This window comes from Corvus cornix, chromosome 10, assembly GCF_000738735.6.
Source record: "Corvus cornix cornix isolate S_Up_H32 chromosome 10, ASM73873v5, whole genome shotgun sequence".
Lineage (NCBI taxonomy): Eukaryota > Metazoa > Chordata > Aves > Passeriformes > Corvidae > Corvus > Corvus cornix.
Window position 1 is genome coordinate 14,780,808 of NC_046340.1, and position 22,051 is coordinate 14,802,858.

The 22,051-nt window shown below is 37.0% G+C and overlaps 1 protein-coding gene across 4 annotated transcripts in view; it reads right to left on the reverse strand.

Annotated features, from left to right (window-relative positions):
• The window catches only part of LRRC49 (leucine rich repeat containing 49), a 42,459-nt gene extending 22,156 nt beyond the window's left edge, over window positions 1-20,303 (reverse strand). Inside the window, exons 1-8 of one of the 4 annotated variants that reach the window (XM_010390817.3) lie at window positions 20,060-20,303; window positions 19,499-19,561; window positions 18,840-18,927; window positions 16,020-16,119; window positions 15,225-15,428; window positions 13,816-13,882; window positions 9,705-9,848; window positions 5,184-5,245 (exon numbers count right to left, since the gene is read on the reverse strand). In XM_010390817.3, coding sequence (XP_010389119.2) covers window positions 5,184-5,245; window positions 9,705-9,848; window positions 13,816-13,882; window positions 15,225-15,428; window positions 16,020-16,119; window positions 18,840-18,927; window positions 19,499-19,561; window positions 20,060-20,113 — 782 coding nt within the window. In that variant the 5' untranslated portion in view covers window positions 20,114-20,303. Of the gene's footprint in view, window positions 1-5,183; window positions 5,246-5,993; window positions 6,038-9,704; window positions 9,849-13,815; window positions 13,883-15,224; window positions 15,429-16,019; window positions 16,120-18,839; window positions 18,928-19,498; window positions 19,562-20,059 lie in introns of those variants that run through there. The other 3 variants (XM_010390818.3, XM_010390819.3, XM_039558005.1) reach the window with 3 other exon arrangements.
• Between the last annotated feature and the right edge of the window lie 1,748 nt (window positions 20,304-22,051).

Consider the following 22,051-nt stretch of genomic DNA (forward strand, 5'->3'; position numbering starts at 1 on the left):
AGAGATGTATAACCTGTAGTGTTCCTTTCATTGAAAATGAAACGTGAAAAGAAAGCAGCTCAGATAAATAGCATTTTTAAACAATGGAAAATGATTGAACTGTATTTTAATAAAATAAAGCTGAACAGTTATGACAATAAATAGGACTCCCTAACACATTTACAATGTATAAACGTATGACTGTGCACCTATTCTTATGTCCTTAGGCCTTCAAAAGTCAAGTCTGCCTCAAGTATACACTGAACTTAGTGATCAGAAACCATATGCAGTACAGATGTTCATTTCAAAGACTGTCATTGAATAAAGCTGCAACAGCTATTTTCATGAGACTAGTGCAGCATGCAAGTAGCTCCTGAACTGTACACTCAAAGGGCACAGCAGAAAAGTGACAGTAAAAAGGAAGATACTACTGCCTTTGCACTTAGTGCATGAAAACAAACTAAAAACCAATGGAAAATGAGCTATGTGTACATTGTGACAAAGACAGTAAAAGTTCTCAACATATCTGAAGAATTGGCTGTTTTGTACATGTGGTTAAAGCTTGATTATTATTCTCTGCTTCTTTTTATGATCCTGTTTCCTTTCTGGAAAATGGCTTATGGAAGCACATTTTTGGAAGATCAAGATGACATATTGCTTAAAATACATACTCAATATGTCCTAAAGATAAAAGATAATCTTCCCAAATGACGCAGAAGTTAGGAAGGCAAGCTCAAACATGTTAGAACAAACCCCCCAAAATCTGAACTTCCATTGAGCTAGAACATATTTTGCTTGAAAAATATGAAAATTTTTGTTCTTCAAAATTATTTTAAGTGTAATTATATTTAAAAGCATTCAATATATTTATTCCAAATACTTACCACTAAACATTTAGCCAAATAGTACTTCTTTCATTACATATGATTTACAGATTTTTAATAAAAACAATTTCTTCAGGAAATGACAGAAAAGTTGAAAGCTTGCTGGTGTGTTTTCAATACCTTCCACTTACACATACTGCTGTGCTTTGAAATTCTCACTGCTTCAGCATGCCAGAAAATTCATTCTGGACCTAAAACCAGATGTGCTTGCTTTATCCTGCTTTTAGCTGCCCTATTAGCAGTTCAATTTTAGAAAGAAACAGTAGTCCAAAAAACTGTTTTCACATCTTTGTATACACATACAAAAACCCAGAGCTTTAGAATTCCATGTAGAAAACTTTATATACTGTACTTGTCACACTGGTATCCCAATCCTAAACCAAGCAAAGCTTTAATGTGCTACATTCCGAAACAGATTGCATACTTTACAACCAAGCTTCTGTCTGCTTCCCAGCATGCAGACTGCTGGGACAGAGCCCAGCGGTGACCACTCGACAGGAATCAGAGGCCTTGTCTCAAGGCTCTCTCTCCAGCCTCTGTTCACCGCAAAGGAGCCTTTAACCTGCTCAGGAAATACAAAGCAGCCCTGGATGATGCTGTGTCAGCCTGCCTCTGTCAATCTTCTCAAGTGGAATGTCTGATTCTCTTTCCAAAAGACCTTCTCCTGCAGGAGACAACCACCTCTCCTTCCTGTTCTTCTTACATAAATTATCTTTGCTTAAATTGTAATTTCAGCAACACAGAAATAAGTCACAAATTTGGGCTAAATTATCAGAAAGTGTTTTCTGGAAATCTTTTCAGAACAGATCAGTTTTCCATCTTGTGTGCATGCTCCAAGTCCTGCATCCAGTTCTCCCCTCTGCCAAAGGGATACAAACCCACTTCTCCTGCCTCATATCATAATGTGGCAATTACTAAACAGCAGAGCATTCTGGAGCTCAGCCTGCACCAGTGATACACATTCACAGGACACAGGAACATTCATCTTCTGTTATAACCTGCTTATTTAGGGAGACAATTGTTCATTCTCTACACATTTGAATCAATTTTTAAAAGCATGTTTCACAAAGGGGAAAAGCTCTGGAATAGAGAAGGAAGGGAACATACTTACTATAGTCTGAAAGAACACCTGAGAGGGAACTGTATGTTCAAAAAGTACTTAGTCAAAGAAGAAAACTTGTGTTTTTCCATGTTTCTAACTACTAAACTACCTATGAAAACAGATGTAACCACCATCAACCTTTCATTCCCCTTTACCTGCTTTTGTTCAAGCATTTAACAATGCATTTATAAATTTTCATCTTGCTGAGTAAAAAAGGTACTTTCTTGTTTTTATTAAGCTAAAAACATTGCTTCTCTCAGATTTCCAATTCAGCAACCAAATGAAGAACAAGAATTACATGAGTTTGTATCCAACTTATTCCATATGCCTAGACTAAATGAAAAAGCCAACATAATGCTGACCCAGAGAGCAGTGTAACAGCGGAAGTATGTATTATGTTTCCAAGAATAAAAAATGGTTTTCCCTGGTTTCACATGTTCAAATATGAGCAATAACTTTCTTTCTGAATCTCAGTGGCAAATCTTTCTTGCAAATGTTACTGCAATCTCTTCCCTGTGCCATGTGACAAATTAAAAATGGGATTTCTCCCACTTCTTTATAACCAGTTCTACACACAGATATTGCCTTCAGCCATCAGGTATGAACGCCTTCAGTGTGAAACTGCTAGGATTTTTTGGGCTGAATCCAGAAACAGGACTTCCTTTGTTTCCTATCAGCATCAAATTCAGCTTTAGCTTACATTATCTTACCAATACATCCTTTTTTACTAAAAGTTCTGCAGAGAAGCAGCAGCATCCTGAGCCCTCCTCTGAAGCACGAGGTAAAAAGAACACAGTGATTAAACCTGCGGTAGATCCTCATGCCTAAAATAGTGACAATTTTTAATGGTATTCCCGACTCTTCTACCGAAATATTAATTCAATGTGTCAGTATGTGTCAATTTAAGACTCAAGAATTTTCACTGACACAAAGACAGGAACAAGAAAATCTTTCCATGGAAGCATTGCCTCAAAAATGCTATTTTTAAAGATGAACATTAATAAAATATTGCAATGAAATTGTAACAAATATATTCAAGTTCTGGCAGTTTTGTTGTTTGTTTCCATTTGCAGGTTTTTTTCCTATGCACCTACAGATAAATTAATTAGAGTATTAGTGCACCAATTTGCTTGTCAACCAAAATTCAGTTGTACAGACACAGATGGTTTTAGGAAAAAATTTTCAAATTATCATATGGCACAGAGTAAACCTGAGTAAGTGACTCAAAAGCACACAAAACTATTTAAAAGGGGCGTAGCAATGGTCAGATAGAGCACAGCAGTTCATTGGTGTTATGGTTGCATAGAACTTCTTCAGTCAGTTCAAGGAGTATCAAGCCAAGCATGAGAACACAGAATATTCCTGCATATTTATTCACTTCCCTAGTAGAAAACATATCTACTACATAACTCTAGATTGGGAATTAAAGGGGGCTTTAGCCTTCAGAACTTCAATATGTAGTAAAAGCTTATTATTTTAAAAAATCCAAGCTAAATGTGATCAAAAGAAATTTTTCATTTGTGTGTTTTAAAATAATGACTGGTAAAGAAAGAGTTAAAATAATCCATCCACCTATCTACCTACATGCATATACAAAACGTATAGAAGAGAAATATCCTTTGTTTAACATTAAGATTTTTTTATACCTATTCCAACTGCAAATTAAAGCTCAATTATGTATTTCCATATATGTTCTAGATAAGTATTTGTAGCTTACATGAAAGCTAAGACTAGATCTAGCAATAGGCCAACTAAAGCTGCAATGAATAAATGACAAAAAACTTGATATAGTACCCAGAAGCAAGGTTCTGATCACAAACTTTGAGAAATCTATCAAAACCTCACAGAAAATCCAAAACATTTTCCTTCTTTGAACACTGTAAAAATAACACAAATTTGTAAAAAACAATATGAGAAAGCAGTCAGAAAGCTACACAAAATGCATCAAGTCCATACAAAGACACAGCAATTTCCCTGACTGCAGTGATGCTCCCTGACAGCGAGGGAGCCAAGCTACTGCAGTGCCCTCCTTGCTCCTGCCAACCTGAGACTTTTTTTAGAAAGCCAGAAACAAAAGGCAAATCTCAATTCTGGAAATGATTCAATAGAAGCAAAATGCAAACCCCTCCCTTCACTATGCCAATTTAAAACATAAAATAAAAAGACTAGCAAATTAACTAAGGGAAGAACATAACAAAAACTCCTGCACTTCATCTCTGAATTATTTTTAAATGTTTTATAGCCATGAGTATTTAAGATGTACTGTATTTCTACTTTAAGAACCTAAGGAGCACAGACAAGTAGGTTGGAGCTGTCTGCAAAAAACATAATGCAGGTCAATATAAAGTGTTTGAGTAGCTACAACAATAAAAGCTCCTACTAAGTACATTTTACAGAGAAAGCAGATACCACAAGAATAGCATGGCATTTGCAGTAATTAGAACACGAAGCATCTTCCCCTATCCCACATTCAATTATTTGATTCTAAACAAAGAAGGCTGCTGGTGATCAAGGGACTAAAAAAAGGACATACCAAATTGAAGATAATGCAGGCACTTGGCTTTTGTTTTAAATACTGGCACTAGTATAAAGGCAGACTTGAAAAATGCATTTGTGTGAAAAGCACAGAAGACAAACATTTCTATTTATAACAAAATGCTCTTAGTTACTTGAAACTATAGAAGCCCAGCTTTGTGAGTTGAGCTATTCTGCTTCTGCCATCTGGTCTAAAAGGCAACCATGAATATACCTTTCAGACTTTATTAGCACAAGGACAAGTAAAATACAAGCATGAAATAATTACCCATAGTAAGCAGAATCTGACTCAGCAGTTTGCATAACTCCAGAAATACAGTGATGGAATGTAATTTGTACCTTGCATAATGCTGCTTTAACAGACAACTAGGTTAACAGCAAAACAACATATTTACAAAATCACTTTTAATTTTGACCACTATAAACAGTATGATGATTCTTTAATTAAAAATATGTTTCTTGGTAGAATACTCATAATACAACTACATTTAAATGCAAATATTTTCAAGAATTTTTATGCTTAAAGTAGAAAATACACAATGGCTTGATTGTGTTTTTATCTGATATGTTAGGGAAGAAAAAAGGATCTGTACTCACAGTGTTTGAATTCAAATTTTCATGAAATACAGCTCCAGTAAGATACTTCAAATTACTGACAGGAAACAAACTACTATTCCCCTTACCTAGATATATTGTTGAAGCTGAGGAAGAGACGCTGGAGACAGGGCAAAGTATCCACATCTTTCTAGAAGAAAAAGATAGGTATAAATTCAGCAGCTGAAACTGGCTTTTGAGCCCCTTTACTTGGCCTGATGAAATGCTTTCATTTCTAAATGCTGTAACCTTGCTGCAACATTGATTTCTGTTGAACGTGCAGCCCCATCTCTCCCTAACGCAGACTGCAAGGGAGTGTTTCGGTGCAGATCCCACTCTGCAGAACACGCTGCATCACTTGCAAAGCAAATGATGCTAAAGAAAAGGAGGATACGGCTGCTGCTGCTTTCTGAACAGGCTTTTGGGAAATAAGCCAACGTGCTGTCTCAGCATTCAAGCTGCAGGATAAACATGCTAAAAAAAAAAAAAAAAAAAAAAAAAAAACCCAAAAAAAACCCCCAAAAAAATCCCACCCCAGCTTGCTGAAATAAGGTTTTTGAAGTGCACTACAGCAGTGCAATTAACACTGCCAAACAGCAGTGACTCTCCAGTCAGAGAATGATCTGAAGGACTCTGTCACCTTTACAGCCTTTACAATTAACATTTAGAAGACGGTATGAGTTTACAGAATAAGAAACCATAAATATTGCCACTCAATTCCTTTGCAGAAAACCTGTACATAGAAAATAGCTCAAATACTAGTAAGATGAAACATAACAAATAAGATCAAACTTTATTTAAAAAATATAAATCCATACCAGACAGACAACACAATCTGCAGTGATTCACAAGCCAGACTGCACACCTAACCCCTCAGGTCTAAGTCTGCATCTCCTTACCCTAACAAGGGCCATACTCCAACTTGAAACCTGTGGACACAAACCTGGGAAAAGGAAAAGAGCATCAGAGCTCTGTGTCTTGATTTTAGCCTACAACCCTTCCTCCCTTCATCAGATTTCTGATATGTCTACATAGCATTCCGGAACAGTTCATTCCAAACAGGTAAACAAAGGCAGCTCAAACAAACCCTGTAGCTCCTATTAATGAAACACTAAATGTAAGCTAACAAAGCTGCTGAGAGTCACTGCTGGATACGATGAGCAGGGCTTATGTGATCAAGTCTGCAGTTGCAAAACTCCTAGTTCAGAGCTGTTCTGAGTCCTTCCAGATCAGACCATGGAAAGACTGAGTTCACAACAGAGCTATATTGGGATATTGCCTCTGTCCCTAAGGCTACTTGGTGCTGACACCAAGGGTGGGCACACATGATACAGCTGGATACACACACGAAGACAGGCATTAAAGGGTTGTGCACAGTAATGCTTAAGCAGCAATGATTTCAACTGATCACTGGGGAATACAAAGTAATTGCCCCTCAAGACCAATTTCTGTAACTAGCATGATGTGTTGCTGTCCTGTAAAACATGCTGCAAGTCTCATAGGTGTGACAGGAAACACTAGGTAGGATTGTTAAAAAAAAAAAAAAAAGCCTCCAGCTACTTCAGTCTTAATACAAAGTCTTACAGTAAGGTGGACAGAGAGCAGGAGTTCTTTCCTGAAAAGATGGTGAATACCTTGACCAGTCCTCCTCCAAGTCTGAGATCAAGCTGCAGATGACAAAACCCAAAACTATAAATTTTTAATACCTCAAAGCAAACAAGCAGGTCAGTCTTCCAAAAAAAAGATATAGATCATCTTCCTAAGAGAGACCTTAACTCACAACTGGATGGAAAATAAGTAGATATTTCATAACTCATAGTATATATAGATCTGTGCTTTTGATGCCATACAAGACTCTTTGTAATCATTTATTCTGTTTGCTATTCTCCTGAATAGTCAGACTCTCTGAATACACTTCAATCCTGTAAGATGCTCCTGCTATAAACAAAGCCTCAGGACTGCCTCTGTAAATCCAACATCTTTGAATCTACAGTTTATTCTTACAAAAATAACTACTTTTGATTCAAGGATTTTCAGTCTGTAATGAAAAGCTCAAAGACAAAAACCAGTCCCTAAACTGGTAGTCCAAGGCCAGTGGATTGTAAAGGATGATTGCAGATTTAATTCCTCAAACCAACTGCAACCCAGTTGGATAACTTTAGTTATTCAATACAGTAAACTGCAACGGGTAGAGAGTTCAGTATGGAACCTTATTTTGTTTGATAAATGAGATTATCATCTTTCCTACATAAGAATAATACACTTAGGGCAGGTGAAAGGGAGGTATGTGAAAAATAAGGAATGTTCACCAAAAAAATGCAAGTTATTTAAATCAGATTAATTTTATAAATTATTTTAGAATAGAAAACTTTTAAAAATTGAGTTTAGATTCTTTCATTTGAAGGAATAATCAAGTTTAAAAAGCTTGATTCACGATGAGTATTGTCACAGTGAGTAACTAAAGAACAGTAAACAAATTATTTTCATGAGCTTAGGAGTGAATATTTAGCAGCTAAGTGCTATACCATAACAATATCATGATTAAAATGTCTCCTCCACCTGCACAGTCAATCATTTACACTTAAACTTCATCTTAAAGAAATATAGCACCCCTTCCTCAGCTACTCAAGTGCTCCAGAAATAAATTATCTTGGATATTCTTTCCATAGAATGATGTATTTCTTTCCATATTTCTGCATTTTCAGTAATTTCCTATTGCAGCAGAATCTGAATTTCCATACAAAAGGAATGTAGCTTTCATTTAAAAAAATAAAACAAATAGAAGTAAAAAACCACATGCACTTCTTTGTACACACAGAAAAAGACAACACCTATCATTAATATAGGAAAAAAGACTTTATTTTAGGAGCCATATTTACTTAGAGTTTTAGAGAGTGTAATGTGTCCAAGACTTAAACACAGAGTTAGTACTGTACTTGCTAAAATTACCACTCAATGACAAACAAAAAAAATCTACACTCACAAAACTGTATTTCATTAGAATTTAATCAGAGTAAAAACCCAAAAAGATACCACCACCACCAACAGTTAAAAAACCCCCACAGGCCAACAAGCAAAATACAGTACTTCCCTGAAGAGAACACCATCTCCTGAAACACTGTGTCTTCCAGGAAACACTAAAACACTGAGATACAGCACAGAGTCCAAGTCTGTAAATCACTTATTTAAATTTCAGGCTGACTCTTCACTTGAGACAGCAGAAAGCAAGCAGGAAGTACAAGTTGCACCTGAGAGGACTGAAAAGGCAGAGGCTACAAGCAAAGAGAATTCTAGGTAACATCATGGATGCAGGGGAAGGTACAGTGACAGAATCAGCAGTGAGCAGAAATTTCTTATTTTTGAGATGTAAAAACAATTCCTATTTGGCAAATAGCAGAAATTGAAGAAAAGAAAGGCTCAGCAGCAACAGAAGACCAAAAACTAAAAGAATTATGCAGGCCAGAAAAAGGTAGCCATCTAAGTAAAATCTGTTTTACTTTAAAAAGCTCTTGTTTGAATAATCCACTTGCCATACCTGAACTACAACTCAAACCGCACAGTGAAAAGCTTAATTTTTAGAATACAAAGACTTAAAATGCTAGGCTAAAGCTTCCATTGGAAAACTCTAATCTTATGATCAATACCCGTTTTCTCTGCATTTGCCCCAGCAACATTCTTAAGTTGAAACTTAAGATGGTCTGATGATGCCATGATGATTTTTTGCCTTTTCTTTATACGCCTTTTATATACCTTTTTATAGCTTTTTGTATTCAGTGTTTTCTAGCCTATATTCTCAGACTTATTTTGTTAAGCGAGGAGACTAAACATCTTAGAAGCCTCATTGTTAGGGATCAGAAAGCCCCAGACACCAAGGTTCTCTCCAGAACACATTTTGTAAACTAAGATAGGACCACCCAGGGGGAAGGTTTCTCTGGGAGGAGGGCTCACTCGAGCCTCTCATTAGGAAATCTTTGATAGATATGCTAATTAGTAAGACCTATAATGCTATACTCAATCTATCATGTGTGCGCATTGTGGTGTGCATTCCACCTGGATGTGGTGCACCTAAGGATCCTTAAAATAAATACTGAAGTAAAACCCCTTTTTCCTTTCTAACCGTGTTTGATTCTTGATTTTAAGACCAGGAAAAGGCATCATGATAGCTTCGCTAACCTCCAGAAACTGAGAGGATTTGTTTCTAGAACATGAACTTGTATGGAAGAAGAGTATCTAAATTTGCATGTTAGAACTACAAAGCTTTTTCAGAATATCTCCCCCCCCTCCCAAAGAAATATCATGAGCTTTCAAGATTTGAAACACTACAAGTCATCGTAGAATCACAGCATAGTTTGGGTTGGAAGGGACCTTTAAAGGTCATGTAAGTCATTATCTAAGAAAATAACACCAAAAGTGAATGTTTTTGTTTCACCTCTATGTTGTAGAATTAAGTATTGCAGCAGAACTACATAAGTAATACAGTATGGGGAAACACAAGATCTCACAAATCTGAAACACTGATATGGTTTAAACAAGCTACAGTTACAGTGCATTTTGTCAAAAACAAAGAAATGAAAAATAAAAAAGAGAAGGACAAGAGTTTTGCTCCTTACTATAGCAGAGACTTGATTATGACGGAGGTTGAGCTCTGTGAGTGAATTCAGTCCATTCAGGTTTTCTACAACAGTTAGGAGGTTTCTGGCAAGGTTTAACACTCTCAGTTCACTTAAATGACCGATGTTTTCTATTTTAGCAATCTGTCAGAGATATGATAAACATGCACACTGTGGTTTATATGGATATAAAATATGTACATATATATGTGGCACACATTTTAAAAGCATACATGAACTATCAACTTCATACAATAGCGTGCCTGTGTTTCTCTAAAACATGATACTCATTTCAAATTACTGAAAACAAGCTAGAGTGTGCTAGAGATCCAGAACAAGTATTCACCCACATCTTTCTTGCCATCCTGCAGTAAAACTCAGTCAACATTTCCTTCTATCCCATCAGAAATCAGGTTCCTTCAGCTGTGCTGCTCCATAGCAGCAACCTCGAAAACACATAAAACCAAGCCAACACTGATGGTATTGTGGTATGCCAAAATAGGGGGATTTTGTGCATGGTTGAGCCTTAATTTGTCTGCAAAGACACTCAATTATCTTCCTGGGGTTAGATAATGGAGGGATCTAGCAAAGTCTGAACTACGATAAACAGGCAGCTGTCAGATGCTTGTTTTTATACCTAATACCCTATTTTAAAGGCTCAGGCGATAATGACAAAGAAAAAAAAAAGTCATAAAAAGAGCAATAATAACTAATGATCCTTAATTTCAGTTTTTATTTCTAGAAATACCATTCTATTTTACAGAAGCATTATTGCTCTGGTGACGCAGTATGGGTTCATTTCCTGCTGTTAATATTTCCCAGTGATCCACACAAGGCTCTCTGACCAGATAATTCCTTCTCATGGCAGTGTGGGATCTGTCCTCCAGCACCTATGCAGACATTTATGCATGACTTGCACACAGGGAGAAGGAGGACAGCCACAGCACAAGGGACATGCCTATGGTACTCTTAGTGAAACCCATGCTGGGTGGCAGAAAGAAGACAGCAGGTTTTCCTGTGGAAAATACTTCAGCAGCCACAAGGTGTGGCAGTGCAAAGAGCTACCAACATGTATAATTCCCTGTCAGTTAGAATGATCATCTGCTGTACACTGAAAGCCCTCTCTAGCACCCAGTGCCCACGCACACCATCCCTTCTCCGGGAGGCCAACAGTGCCAAGGGCAGACCAGTGAAACAGTACCTGGTGTCACACACCTCCCCACAGACACAGAGCTTCCTGCTGCTTTACACCAGTGCAAGTCTGGCCATGCCAGTTTGCAGAAAGTGTCTAGCAGCTCCTGGAACAGGAGAAGAGGTAAGGTAGAAATTTTTTAACAGTTTGAGAACCTCTCATTTTGTTGGCAATTTCCACATATACATACATATATGTGTACATGTAAGTCTGTGACTGGAATACGCTGCTATAAGAATTATTTCAGCCATTTCTCAATTCAAAAGCATACGAAAGTAGATAGCAAGACCAAAATTAAATAACATCTTAAACCTACTTTTGATTCAACTGCTAATTAAACTATCCATTTATGTGTATTTTATACAAAAATATTACAGCAAGAGAAACAGAAAATACCACTATTGAGAAGAACATATTTAGACAGAGAGACTTGTAAAAGCAACCCCAAGAGCAGACGGTTAGCAGGAAAAGCACAGACCTCCGCTGATGTTTGCCCAGCTAGAGTTGCAGGCTAGAATGCCACAGTCTAGAATATTAATCCTGGTGTTTCACTGCTATTGCAAAGATAATGATTTCATCAGCAACATATAGAGATACTCTTTACCACTTTGCTAAGCTTTAAGATTAGCTCTACTGAATTGCCTGTTTCAATTATGCATGCACACATGAAGGTACAGCAGCTTTTCATATGGACTGTGAGGTAAGAAATAATACAAGCTGTTACCACTTCTTTTTGGATGTTTCAAGTAATACAATGGTAATATCAAAAAGAAATTAGTACACAAGTCAAAGTCTACTTGTAAATGCTGAACAAAAATACTATTTATTTTCTCATTTGCTTGTATCTTTGAATATCTCACTACAAAACAGAATTCAGAAAAAGGTTGTTATGCACCAAATAATCACTCAACAATAATTAAATTGCACAAATGACAGTTGCATCTTTAAAAAAAAATTCTGAGATGACTGAAAAAAAGTTCATGCATGAAAAAAAATCAGGTGGTATAATTTTACTTACATCCTGAACTTCTGGGAAAAAAATGATTCACAGAAATGAGAGGAACACAGGAAATACTCCAATTAAGTTTTATATTTAAAGCTTCTAGAATAAAATTCATGTGTAGCATCCCTGAATGATGCAATACTATGTGTCTGTATTACTGCATTAATAATAGTTAGTCTAGTGTATATTTTATGCTTTGTCTATAACTTGTACACAGAATTTAGTTTTTTGGTGATCATCAGGGTAACATATAAGATATATAAGAGATACTGTAACATATAAGAGATACTGTACACAATGAACAATGCTCAATGATTATTGTCCTTTTGCTGAACACTGCTGAGATAAGTCTGGCTCGAATTCCACTGATCTGCTGTTTAAATTGCTACATTCTTGAACATGGGAAAACATATTCTCAGAGCCAATTCTGCTGTTGAAATCTGTTCTTCAGAAATTTACAATGTAGAAGAAATACCTTTTAAGATAGACTAGAAGACTGCCAAAAATAAAAATCCCACAAATTTAAATAGTTAAAGGAGCTCCCTTATTTGCCGTTATATAAGCAAAAAACAACAACAAAAGCCAGCCTTCAAAACAAGGTTTCCACTAAGAAGGTGTATCCCAAACACAGTATTTCTTCCCTTCTTCATTTCTTCATTAAGCCTTCAAAAATAATTAATACTATGGATGGCAGATTGGTGTTTTAAATTTTGAATTCCTCAAAGACAGGAAAAAAAAACTTAATCAGGAAAACTTGCTTATCTTTGAACTAGAAAGGAAGATAATTTATATATGGAAGATAGGTTCATGGTCTTTATTTGGTCCTTACATTAAAAATACACTAAACCTACCAAAAAAAGAAATAATTAACTCCATTTCCTAACATTTGTGCCCTTCACACATACATGTATGATGAAAACATTTTGAAAACCAAAACAACTTACTAAACTCCAAGATTTAATGTTAGCTCCTGAAATAGGATAATTTGTTACATTCTCTGGATCAAAGTAAGCCTATCATTATGAAGGTGATCTAGCAACAACCAGTTGGGTCCTATGCCCAAAACTCCTAGTAAAGTTAATGTAAAGGGAGTTATACCGACACTTGAAGAGAAAAAAAGAGTCAGATCTACATCACAATCACTTGTAAGAATTGTACAAGATGCGTTTCATTTCCATTAGTGATTCCTTCATTTGTGCTGTGCAAGTGTGCTGACTGCCACAACTGCATCTTTAGTCTGCAAATATTTTTATCAAAAACATACCCCCCCCCACCCCGCAAATTTCCAACAGCAATACAAAAAGGATTATAACCACACAAACATTTGTGAATGAGTAAGTTTGGAGATGGCCAAGACTCTAAGAGCAATGCCATCATCTGGTCCTAGACTGCCTCTGCCACTGTACAATGTGCACATTGTTCAACTAATGGTATTCAAAGCAGCCACAAACTTACTGTATCACTTATATCAACAAGTCCCTACACTGCTAACTTGTCTTTTTCTTCTCTTTTACATATATGTAGGGAATCTGGTTTTGTCAGACCACCAACAGTAGAAACAGCAATCAATTGTACCTAAAAATTTTATAGCTGTTCTAAGACTGTATTTCTTTAACTACACCACAACTGCTTGTGGTAGGTTACTATTGTGTAGGTGTGAGTGCCATTATACTCAGCTGACTCAGCATTTTAATTGCTGTAACTTTCCTGAAGTACAACACTGAAAGTACAAGAGACTGGAACGAAGATTCAAAATAAACATCATGACACCTTTTATTAATATACTGATTTCTGTGACCTCAAGATTTGCAAAATTTGCCACGAGTTCCCTTCATGAAACAATATTTTGGTAAAAGACACAGCAAATACACGATGTCTACACAAGAAATGTAAGCAATCAGGTTACTGTACTGTACCTGATTTCCATGAAGATCTAAAACATCAAGGTTTTTTAGGTTCTCCAGATTTGAGATCTTCTTTATTCTGCAAGATACCAATTATGACAAATTATTTTTAATATTAGATTAAAAGTATCTTTCATTTTCCAGCCAGTAAAACGTTTAGCCTTTTTTCCTGACTACCAAGAGTAACAGAAAAATAACAACATTTTGAACCAGGAAAAAAAAAAAAAGGACAGATAAATGAGTATGCCTTTAAGACTATCACCTTCTTTTCTGACTGTCAATAATTCAACAGCAGCAGTATTTATGTGGCTCTTCTAGAAAGAATAAAAGAATGGAATACTTGCTCCACTAGAAAACAAAGTCAACAACTTCACTGTCTTAAAACTTCTCTGTCCTGTCATATTTTATCAGATTCCAAACCTAGGCTATTATACACCCAACAGCATCATCTACTGGCTGATGACATTAAACATGAGTATTAAGCATTTGCTTTGAGAGTAATCAAAGATCACATATAGATCAAGCTGAAAACAAGTTGCTAACAACTGTGTGCGACATGCAACCACTCACCCATGAGGAGGCCAAGTCCTAACTACTTCAACACCATACTTCTAAGGTAAACTGCACTCAGCAGGGTTATGATAAGGAAAATAATTCCTCAAAAGCTTTAAAACTGTAGTTCCCATGCCCCAGTAATTTACTATAAACAAAATTGATTTCTACAGGTGAGTTTTTTAATACAAAAGCTCTTAGCTCTAGTAACATACTGCACTATTGAAACTTGCTGGTTTTGAGTACAGGCTGAATTAGGAGGTACATTCTTTATAATCTGCACAACTGAAATCTGGCCACCAGTTCTCACTTTACTTAATACAAGAAAATAAGGAAAATTAACCAAGTCAGAGCACAACCCTTAGATGTGTGAGCAATTCCACAGATACGTGTATTACTACATTATTAAAATTAAAGGCTACAGGACTAGAAGCAATACATAAGCAATAAAATCTATGACTCATCTGTCTGGTATTTTTTCCAGCTAAATGTATCAGGCAGAAATACTTTTTATAGGTTATAAATAATCAATGAATATTACATTTGATGTGAAAAGACATACCACCAGCCACACAAATCTAAGAACACATATTTAATAATCAATCAGAATAGAAGATTAGATGGAAACATGTGAAGTACTTTGGAACTGTTGCTTAAATTTACTAAGGAAGGAAGTTTTGAAGAACATGACACACAAAATCTCTGTACTTCCTCAGTGGGATCCCTGACACTTAGCTACTCTTAGGGCTGGTCTCACTGGTATGACAGCAACATCACAAACTGAAAACTGTAAGTAACAGAAACAATGGGAAATCACAGTTGTTACACCATAGGAAGTAGAGTGCCTTAGTTAGTTTTATTATTTTTACCTGTTCTTTCCCAACAGAAGGACTCTCAGGGATCTCAAAGTTGAAACCCCACTTATTTCTTCAATCTGATTATCATATAAATCTAAGAAAACAAGATGGTGAAGATTAGAAATATTTTGGATACGAGTTATAAAGTTATGCTGGAAATTCAAAAGACGAAGGTGATCTTCCCCATCAATAATTGGGCACACTGTCAGTTTTTGCCTGGAAGAAAAAAGAAAAAAAAGAACACACAAGTAAGTAACAAATCAGTAATCCACCTTCTGCTCACCCACTCTAACTGAATAGAGAAAAGTATATTATCTTGGTTAAGGTAACATTACTTATGTTTGCTAATTAAATTCTGTAGATAAAGTAGTAACTCCTACCTACTAAAAAATTAGCATAAAAACATAGCAGAAATATTTCCAAAGTTTTCTGAACATGTCTTCTCTCAGAGATTTACTTGTTACATGGAAACTACATGGAAGTTTTGTGTTATGACCACACTAAAATTCGAACAGATGGGGCCTCACAATTTGTTAAGTTTTTCTTCAACTATCACAGGAACAGCCTGTTCAGATCAGAAATCTGCCTGCCTTAGATGGCTGCTGTATGGATATATTCATCACAAAGACACTCACACAGAATTTCTCCATGGGACACAGTTCTTCTCTCAAAAACACACACACACACACACACACAGACAAAACCCAACAACCCAAGCCCTCCACTGACTGCAGCCATTAGTGGGGCACTGGTCACTTTAGACCAGGGGGCTCAGGCTCTGGTCTGTGTGCTCCTTCACCCTCTCACCTTTCCAGGCTAAGTCTATCAGAGTTCAGTATTTTTTCTTCAGCAGTACGTTGCAATACAGGAAACGTTATTGATGAACTGCTCCCAAAATTCGTGTTATCTATTGGAAAATCATACAGAGAATACATGAACTACTGCTCTGTAGATGCATTTAATGAACTACAGGTGATAAAAGCGAAATTTTCTTTCTAATAAAAAGTAAAGTATAAAAGTGCTTTTTGCCTCTATTCAGTACTATGATTTATCAATTTTCTTTCCTGATATTATTTGTTTACAACTATATCCCTCTACATCCTCTTTCCAAAGTACACCCATTTCTTTACTTTGAAATTTTTTTCCACAATTTGTTATAAGCAGATATTTTGTAAATTTCTTTATTTTGATTAGAATTACCCTGATGCCTTAAGAGGCCTCCTAGAAACGGAGACTAGACAGGAGTAAGGGAATAAAAGTAGGTGTTTATTTGAAAGGCCTTCAAAGGTACTCCCTGGGGAGCCAGAGGCTACTGCCAAGATGGATCCCAAGATGGACGACAGGTCACGAGTTCTTCACACTTTTATAGGTTTGGTTCACTTGCATATCAGGGTTAATTCTCCAATTAAAGCTTCAGCTTAACGATGTAATTCCCCTCAGCTTACCCCCCTTAGAGGCTCTTTGGTTTATTCTTTTTGGGCCTAGGACAGTCTAGGTGTCCTTGCAGAGCAGGCCCAGAGATGCTTTGTTATGTCTACCTAGCACAAGAGAGCAGAAATTAACAGGCTACAAGAAACTTCAGAGTAACACACTAAGCAGTACAGAATTTGAAAAATATAAAAGTTAAAACCTAAGGCATCAACTCAATGATGTTTTAATATAAGATTGTAAAATTGTTTCACAACTTCAGTATCTGAACTTAAAGACGATATTACCCAACGTAAGATTAATTTAAAGACACAGATCAAATAGATGTTGATAGAACTAGAAACTAAAACACCAAAGTATTGAAACAGTCCCACTGAGCCACAAACAAATGCAAAGTCTTTCAAAGGTAAGTGCATGCAATACCTAGTGATCATTGGTATTATAGTTCACTCCATTATCAAGAAACAGACAGCCCTTTAAAACATATTTATAAAGCTACTCATCCTTAAGCATTTCATTAATATAGGAAGAAAAAGGGAGGATGTCTAAAAATACATGCAAAATTAATCAACAAATGTGTTCTGTGAGCTTTGGCTTATTTGGAATACGATCCACTGAAAAATACTGGTCAAAAAAGAACATTGTGCATGCACAATGCACTACCACAAAATATAAGCTTGACTTTTATGTGCTTGCCCTTTTGTTTCCTGTTCCTTCAAATAAATCAACTATGTTACCAGTAAAAGCATCAATTCTTTAATAAACAAGACAACTGTTTTACTACTATAGCGAGTTCATTATTGTCTGAAATATACCCTTAAGTATCTATTTAAGTAAAACAATTTGTCAGTCAATTTAGAATCTTTTCAGTGCTACTCTTGAATGTTTTATCACTAGTTATTCTAATAACACTTTCTATGTGTCCTTCAAAATCAAAACTGTTAAAAAAAAAAGACACTAAAAAAACCCCACTAAAATCAATCAACATTGTAGCAAAAGTCTTACTTTAGTTGTGCCTCACGTTTTAAAGCCAATAAACATAAGACCAAAAACCAAAAAATCAGTCTGAAACACGACAGGATGGCAGTAAAGTGACTTTTTTTCTACTGTCATCCTCCTAAAGACATATGTAAATGATCCCTATTGCTGCTCTTTCATTAAAGAAAGATTTATAAAAAGCCTCTGATTAAATGCCTGTATTATATTTTTGAAAAAATTTCTAGTGGCTTCCTGACAATGGTCTACTGACCTCTCTTAACACCCAAAGGAAACACTAGAAAAAACCCAGTAAAAGAGAGAGAGACTAATGAGAAGTTTCCACTGTTACCTGAAGCACGTGAACTAAAAATGTGGCTGCTTTTTTGGGATCTGGATTTGGTAGGTGTGTGAATAGAAGTCTCACCAAGTCCTGATAAAGAACCTGTACTCTGCTCCAACTCCAAACCAGAAAGTTCTGTCAGACTGGATGGTACTGGGAGATAGAGCTGCTTATTATGCACCAAAGGACTTAATACTCTTTGGTCTCCCACACAGGGAACAAAACCAAACTGCAGACTTACCCTTACTCCATCAGTGGTAAAATATCCCTAAAAATCAACCCGTTCTGAATGGCTGCTGGCCTCCATCTTTTACCAGAATGGATAAAGAGTTGCCATGATAACTAAATTGATTTTCTACTCACACCAATCACAGGCAAGCAGCAGCAACATGGAAAGAAATGTTGTTTCAAGTCTCTACCAGTCCTCACCACAGTTAGCAGCGATATCACCAATATCTTTCTTTGCAAAACCAAGAGTACACAAGCCCAACAGAAAAAACTCTCTCTTAATATCACAGATCTAAATTAGAAATGAATTTTATCTAAATATATTAAAACATTAAACATCCAATAAAATGTTACATTAGAGAACTGTGTGGATATTGAAGGAATGTACAGTAGGGCACTTGACAGTTTGTGGCTTTGTAGGCAGAAGAACAAAATGCTCTTCCATGAGGGGGAAAAATAAGGATGAAAAAAGCCAAGCAGTGGTAGGATAGTGGGTTCAGAACATGATGCAACAGTAATTACATTGAATTACTGTAGCCAAGTAGGAAGCAATGTCACTCTTATATTTTCTAATTATGATGCAATCTTTCCTTACTTTTGAAATAATAAAAGAGATACAAAAGACAAACAAACCAAACCCTATCAAATGTTACCTTGTCTTCCTGAGTAGTTTTTTTCCAGATCATGCTGCAGAAGTCTATTGTGGAAAGATGACTGTTCTTTATTTATTCTGAATTCAAACTGTAACACAACATTATAGAGAAATGTTAAAGTTTTCAAAGGCAAATAACGTCTTTACACAGACAAACACAACCTTAGTAATAACAGCAGTTCTCAGGAATTTCTACAAAGAAATAATTTCTCCAGTAAAAGGTATATTCATTCCTTTAAGATACTACAACTAAAAGATTCACTGTTGAAAACCAAAGTGAAAATATGGAAGTTACCAGCCTATTCATATGCAGGTGACTAAATAAACAAAAAACAAACCCCACCCTGTGAGGAATACTGCCGTTACAGGAGAAAAAGAGGCACAGATGGAAGAACAAGAAATCATATATATATATATATAGAGAGAGAGAGAGAGAGAGAGAGAGATGTTAAGCTTATGGCAGGCTATAGTACAAAACCCCCTGGTTTTATTTTATATGTCTTGAATAGGATGAAATAAATTAACAAAACAGTATCAGATGCATTAGGTAAGTCAACAGATGAGTACTGAAAACGTAATTCCTATTTGAAAGCATATCAATTTGCCTTGTCATACCACTACATTAATTAACATAACTGTCCCAGAAAAGATTATAATTACTGGTTTGGTTTTTTCTGGTATTGATGAGGTCTGGATGACCAGCTGGAGACCACAATTATTAACCTGCAAGTTGGAAGAAAATGAAATTAAATGCTACATTTCTCAAAGATATCAATACAATAGTTGATTGCAATATTGATATTGTGTATCAATAGAATTGCTTTTTAAACAATAGAGCTATTTTCAACAGCAAAATCTGCCAAGAAAGGAACTATTTTGCAAAATATTATGAAGAATACATGACAGCTCTAAGTAACATTCAATTTTAGTTTTAAAAAATCACACTGGTTTTAGTTTTAAAAATACTCTGAAAGCATGACTTCCATGGGGATACAACTCTCATTATGAAGAAAACAAGTGTTTACATTTAAATATGCCTTGCATTTTCAAAAGGCAAAACATGCTGGTCTTTTAGCTGGATTTATGTGAAAAAACAGAAACGTCTCACAGGAACACTGAGCCAAACGGCTCATCCACGCACCGCCCAGCACAGCACAGCACAAATGATGTCGGGGGAGCTGCCACCCGCCCCGGGCATCCCCGGCCCCGGGCAGCACCTACCGCTGCGGGCGCGGCCGCGGGCCCCGGCCGGTTGCGGCCCTTGCTGGGCACCATGGCCCGCTGCCCTCGGCTGCGCACGGCTCCGCGCAACCCCTCAGCTCCTCCGCTCCGCGCAGTCCCCGCGGCCCCTCAGAGCCCTGCGGCCCCAAACAACCCCACGGGCCCGCGCCGCCACCGCCCGTCGGAAATGGCTCCGCTGTTACCGCGGCGACCGCGGCTTCCGCCCCGCCCGCCGGGCTGGGGCGGTGCCGAGGGGCGGGGAGACCGTGAGGGGGCGGGAAACCGTGAGGGGACGGATGGATGGAGGGATGGATAGTTGGTTGTCCCGCTGTGCCCGGTGTCATCCCCGCCCCGCCGCCCCATGGTAAAAGACACTATTACGATTGTATTTTTCTGAATTCTACATGCTGGTGGCTGTGTGTGAAAAACCGTGTCAGGGCAAGAAGCTGGACAGTTCCTGACGTGCCTCGGGAAGTTGCCTTCTGTGGGCACAGACTGGTCACAAAATATGACAATCGCTGAGGGCAGCGCCTCAGCCTTTGCCAGCTCCTGGTGTTGATCCCTCAGCAGCTCCTGGAGCCCATGAGCTCCACTGATGCATAGTGGATGTTTTTAAATGCACACATCAAGAAATTACTAGTTAGAGAACAAAATGTGGCTGTCAGTATATGGAAGGGCTGTGAATCGCCTCATGGTGTCTTCCCCAGTCAGAATCATGGAATCATCAAGGTTGGAAGAGACCTTTAAGATCATCAAATCCTAATGTCAACCCAGAACTGCCACTGTAACCCTTAAAACACAAGCCACATGACCCAGCACAGACCCAGATGCCTCTTAAACACTTCCCTAAGCAATCTATTCCAATGCCTGGCCACACAAACAAATAAATATTCCAGATTTAGCTTTTTGTACTGTCATTTTATTTTCTATCTGCTGAAATGCTGAAAGAAGAATAATGTAATGACAGCACAATTTGTGAGCAATGCAAAATACGTGGTTTTTTGGTTGTTTGGTTTGTTGTTTTTTGGGGTTCTTATTATGGTATGTAAACAATGCTGTACCAACAATAAACGCACCATAAGAAATCTGTGCAGATTTTGGTTGTGCAGCTGAGGTTCACAGGTTTATGATGTTTACTGGGTACCAATGAGCCATGGGTTTCCCTCTAAGGGACTTGTCTACGTTAATTCATTTAGTTTTAAGTTCTGCTATGGTTACAAATACTGCTTTATCTCTGCTGGAATTTAAGCATTATTGAGCATTGTTATATTAAAAGGAAAATAAAACAAAACAAACAAATCCAAAAAACATTAGTCTGGTAATTTCAATGCAGATCTAATCATCACAGTGTTTGAAATGACATCAGTCTTCATCTGGCCAAAGGCCAGTTCTGTGCTTTGAAAAGTTTTCACTGGTAAAAGAAATAAATGGATCTAGTGTCCTTTTCTATAAAATCAAGCTCCCTTAACCTTGACAGAAGGATACATCAGATAAACTGAAATGTCTCTCTCAAACATCATTTGGGTTAGCTGTAGCACAAAATAGTTCTTTGCTCATACTCATGTCCTTGTTCCTGCCCAGGGAGGCAAACAACTTCCATGAACTCATACAAAATCAGACCCACAGTCCCTGTCCGTATTCTCTCCTAGAATGCGTAATTTGTGTTTGTATTTCTGTGTCCACTGAAATAAATAGCAAAGTGATGCCCCACCCAAGACATATTACCAAATGTTTCATTAGCAGAGAACTAGAGATTTGGATAGTGATGCTTGTAAGCATATTTCATAAACAAAATATTTTATTGCTTAAGGCACATTTAAAAATCAGCCAAAGCTGATTTTTATGTGTTCATGCCAGCAAACTGACTCATGAGGACTGTTTGCCACAGTGATGAGAATAACTGGCCCTGAGTGCAGTCTTGCTTTTTGTCCATCCAAATTTTTAAGAAGAAAATATTGAAGCAATACAGACAAAAACAAGGATGCCACAAAT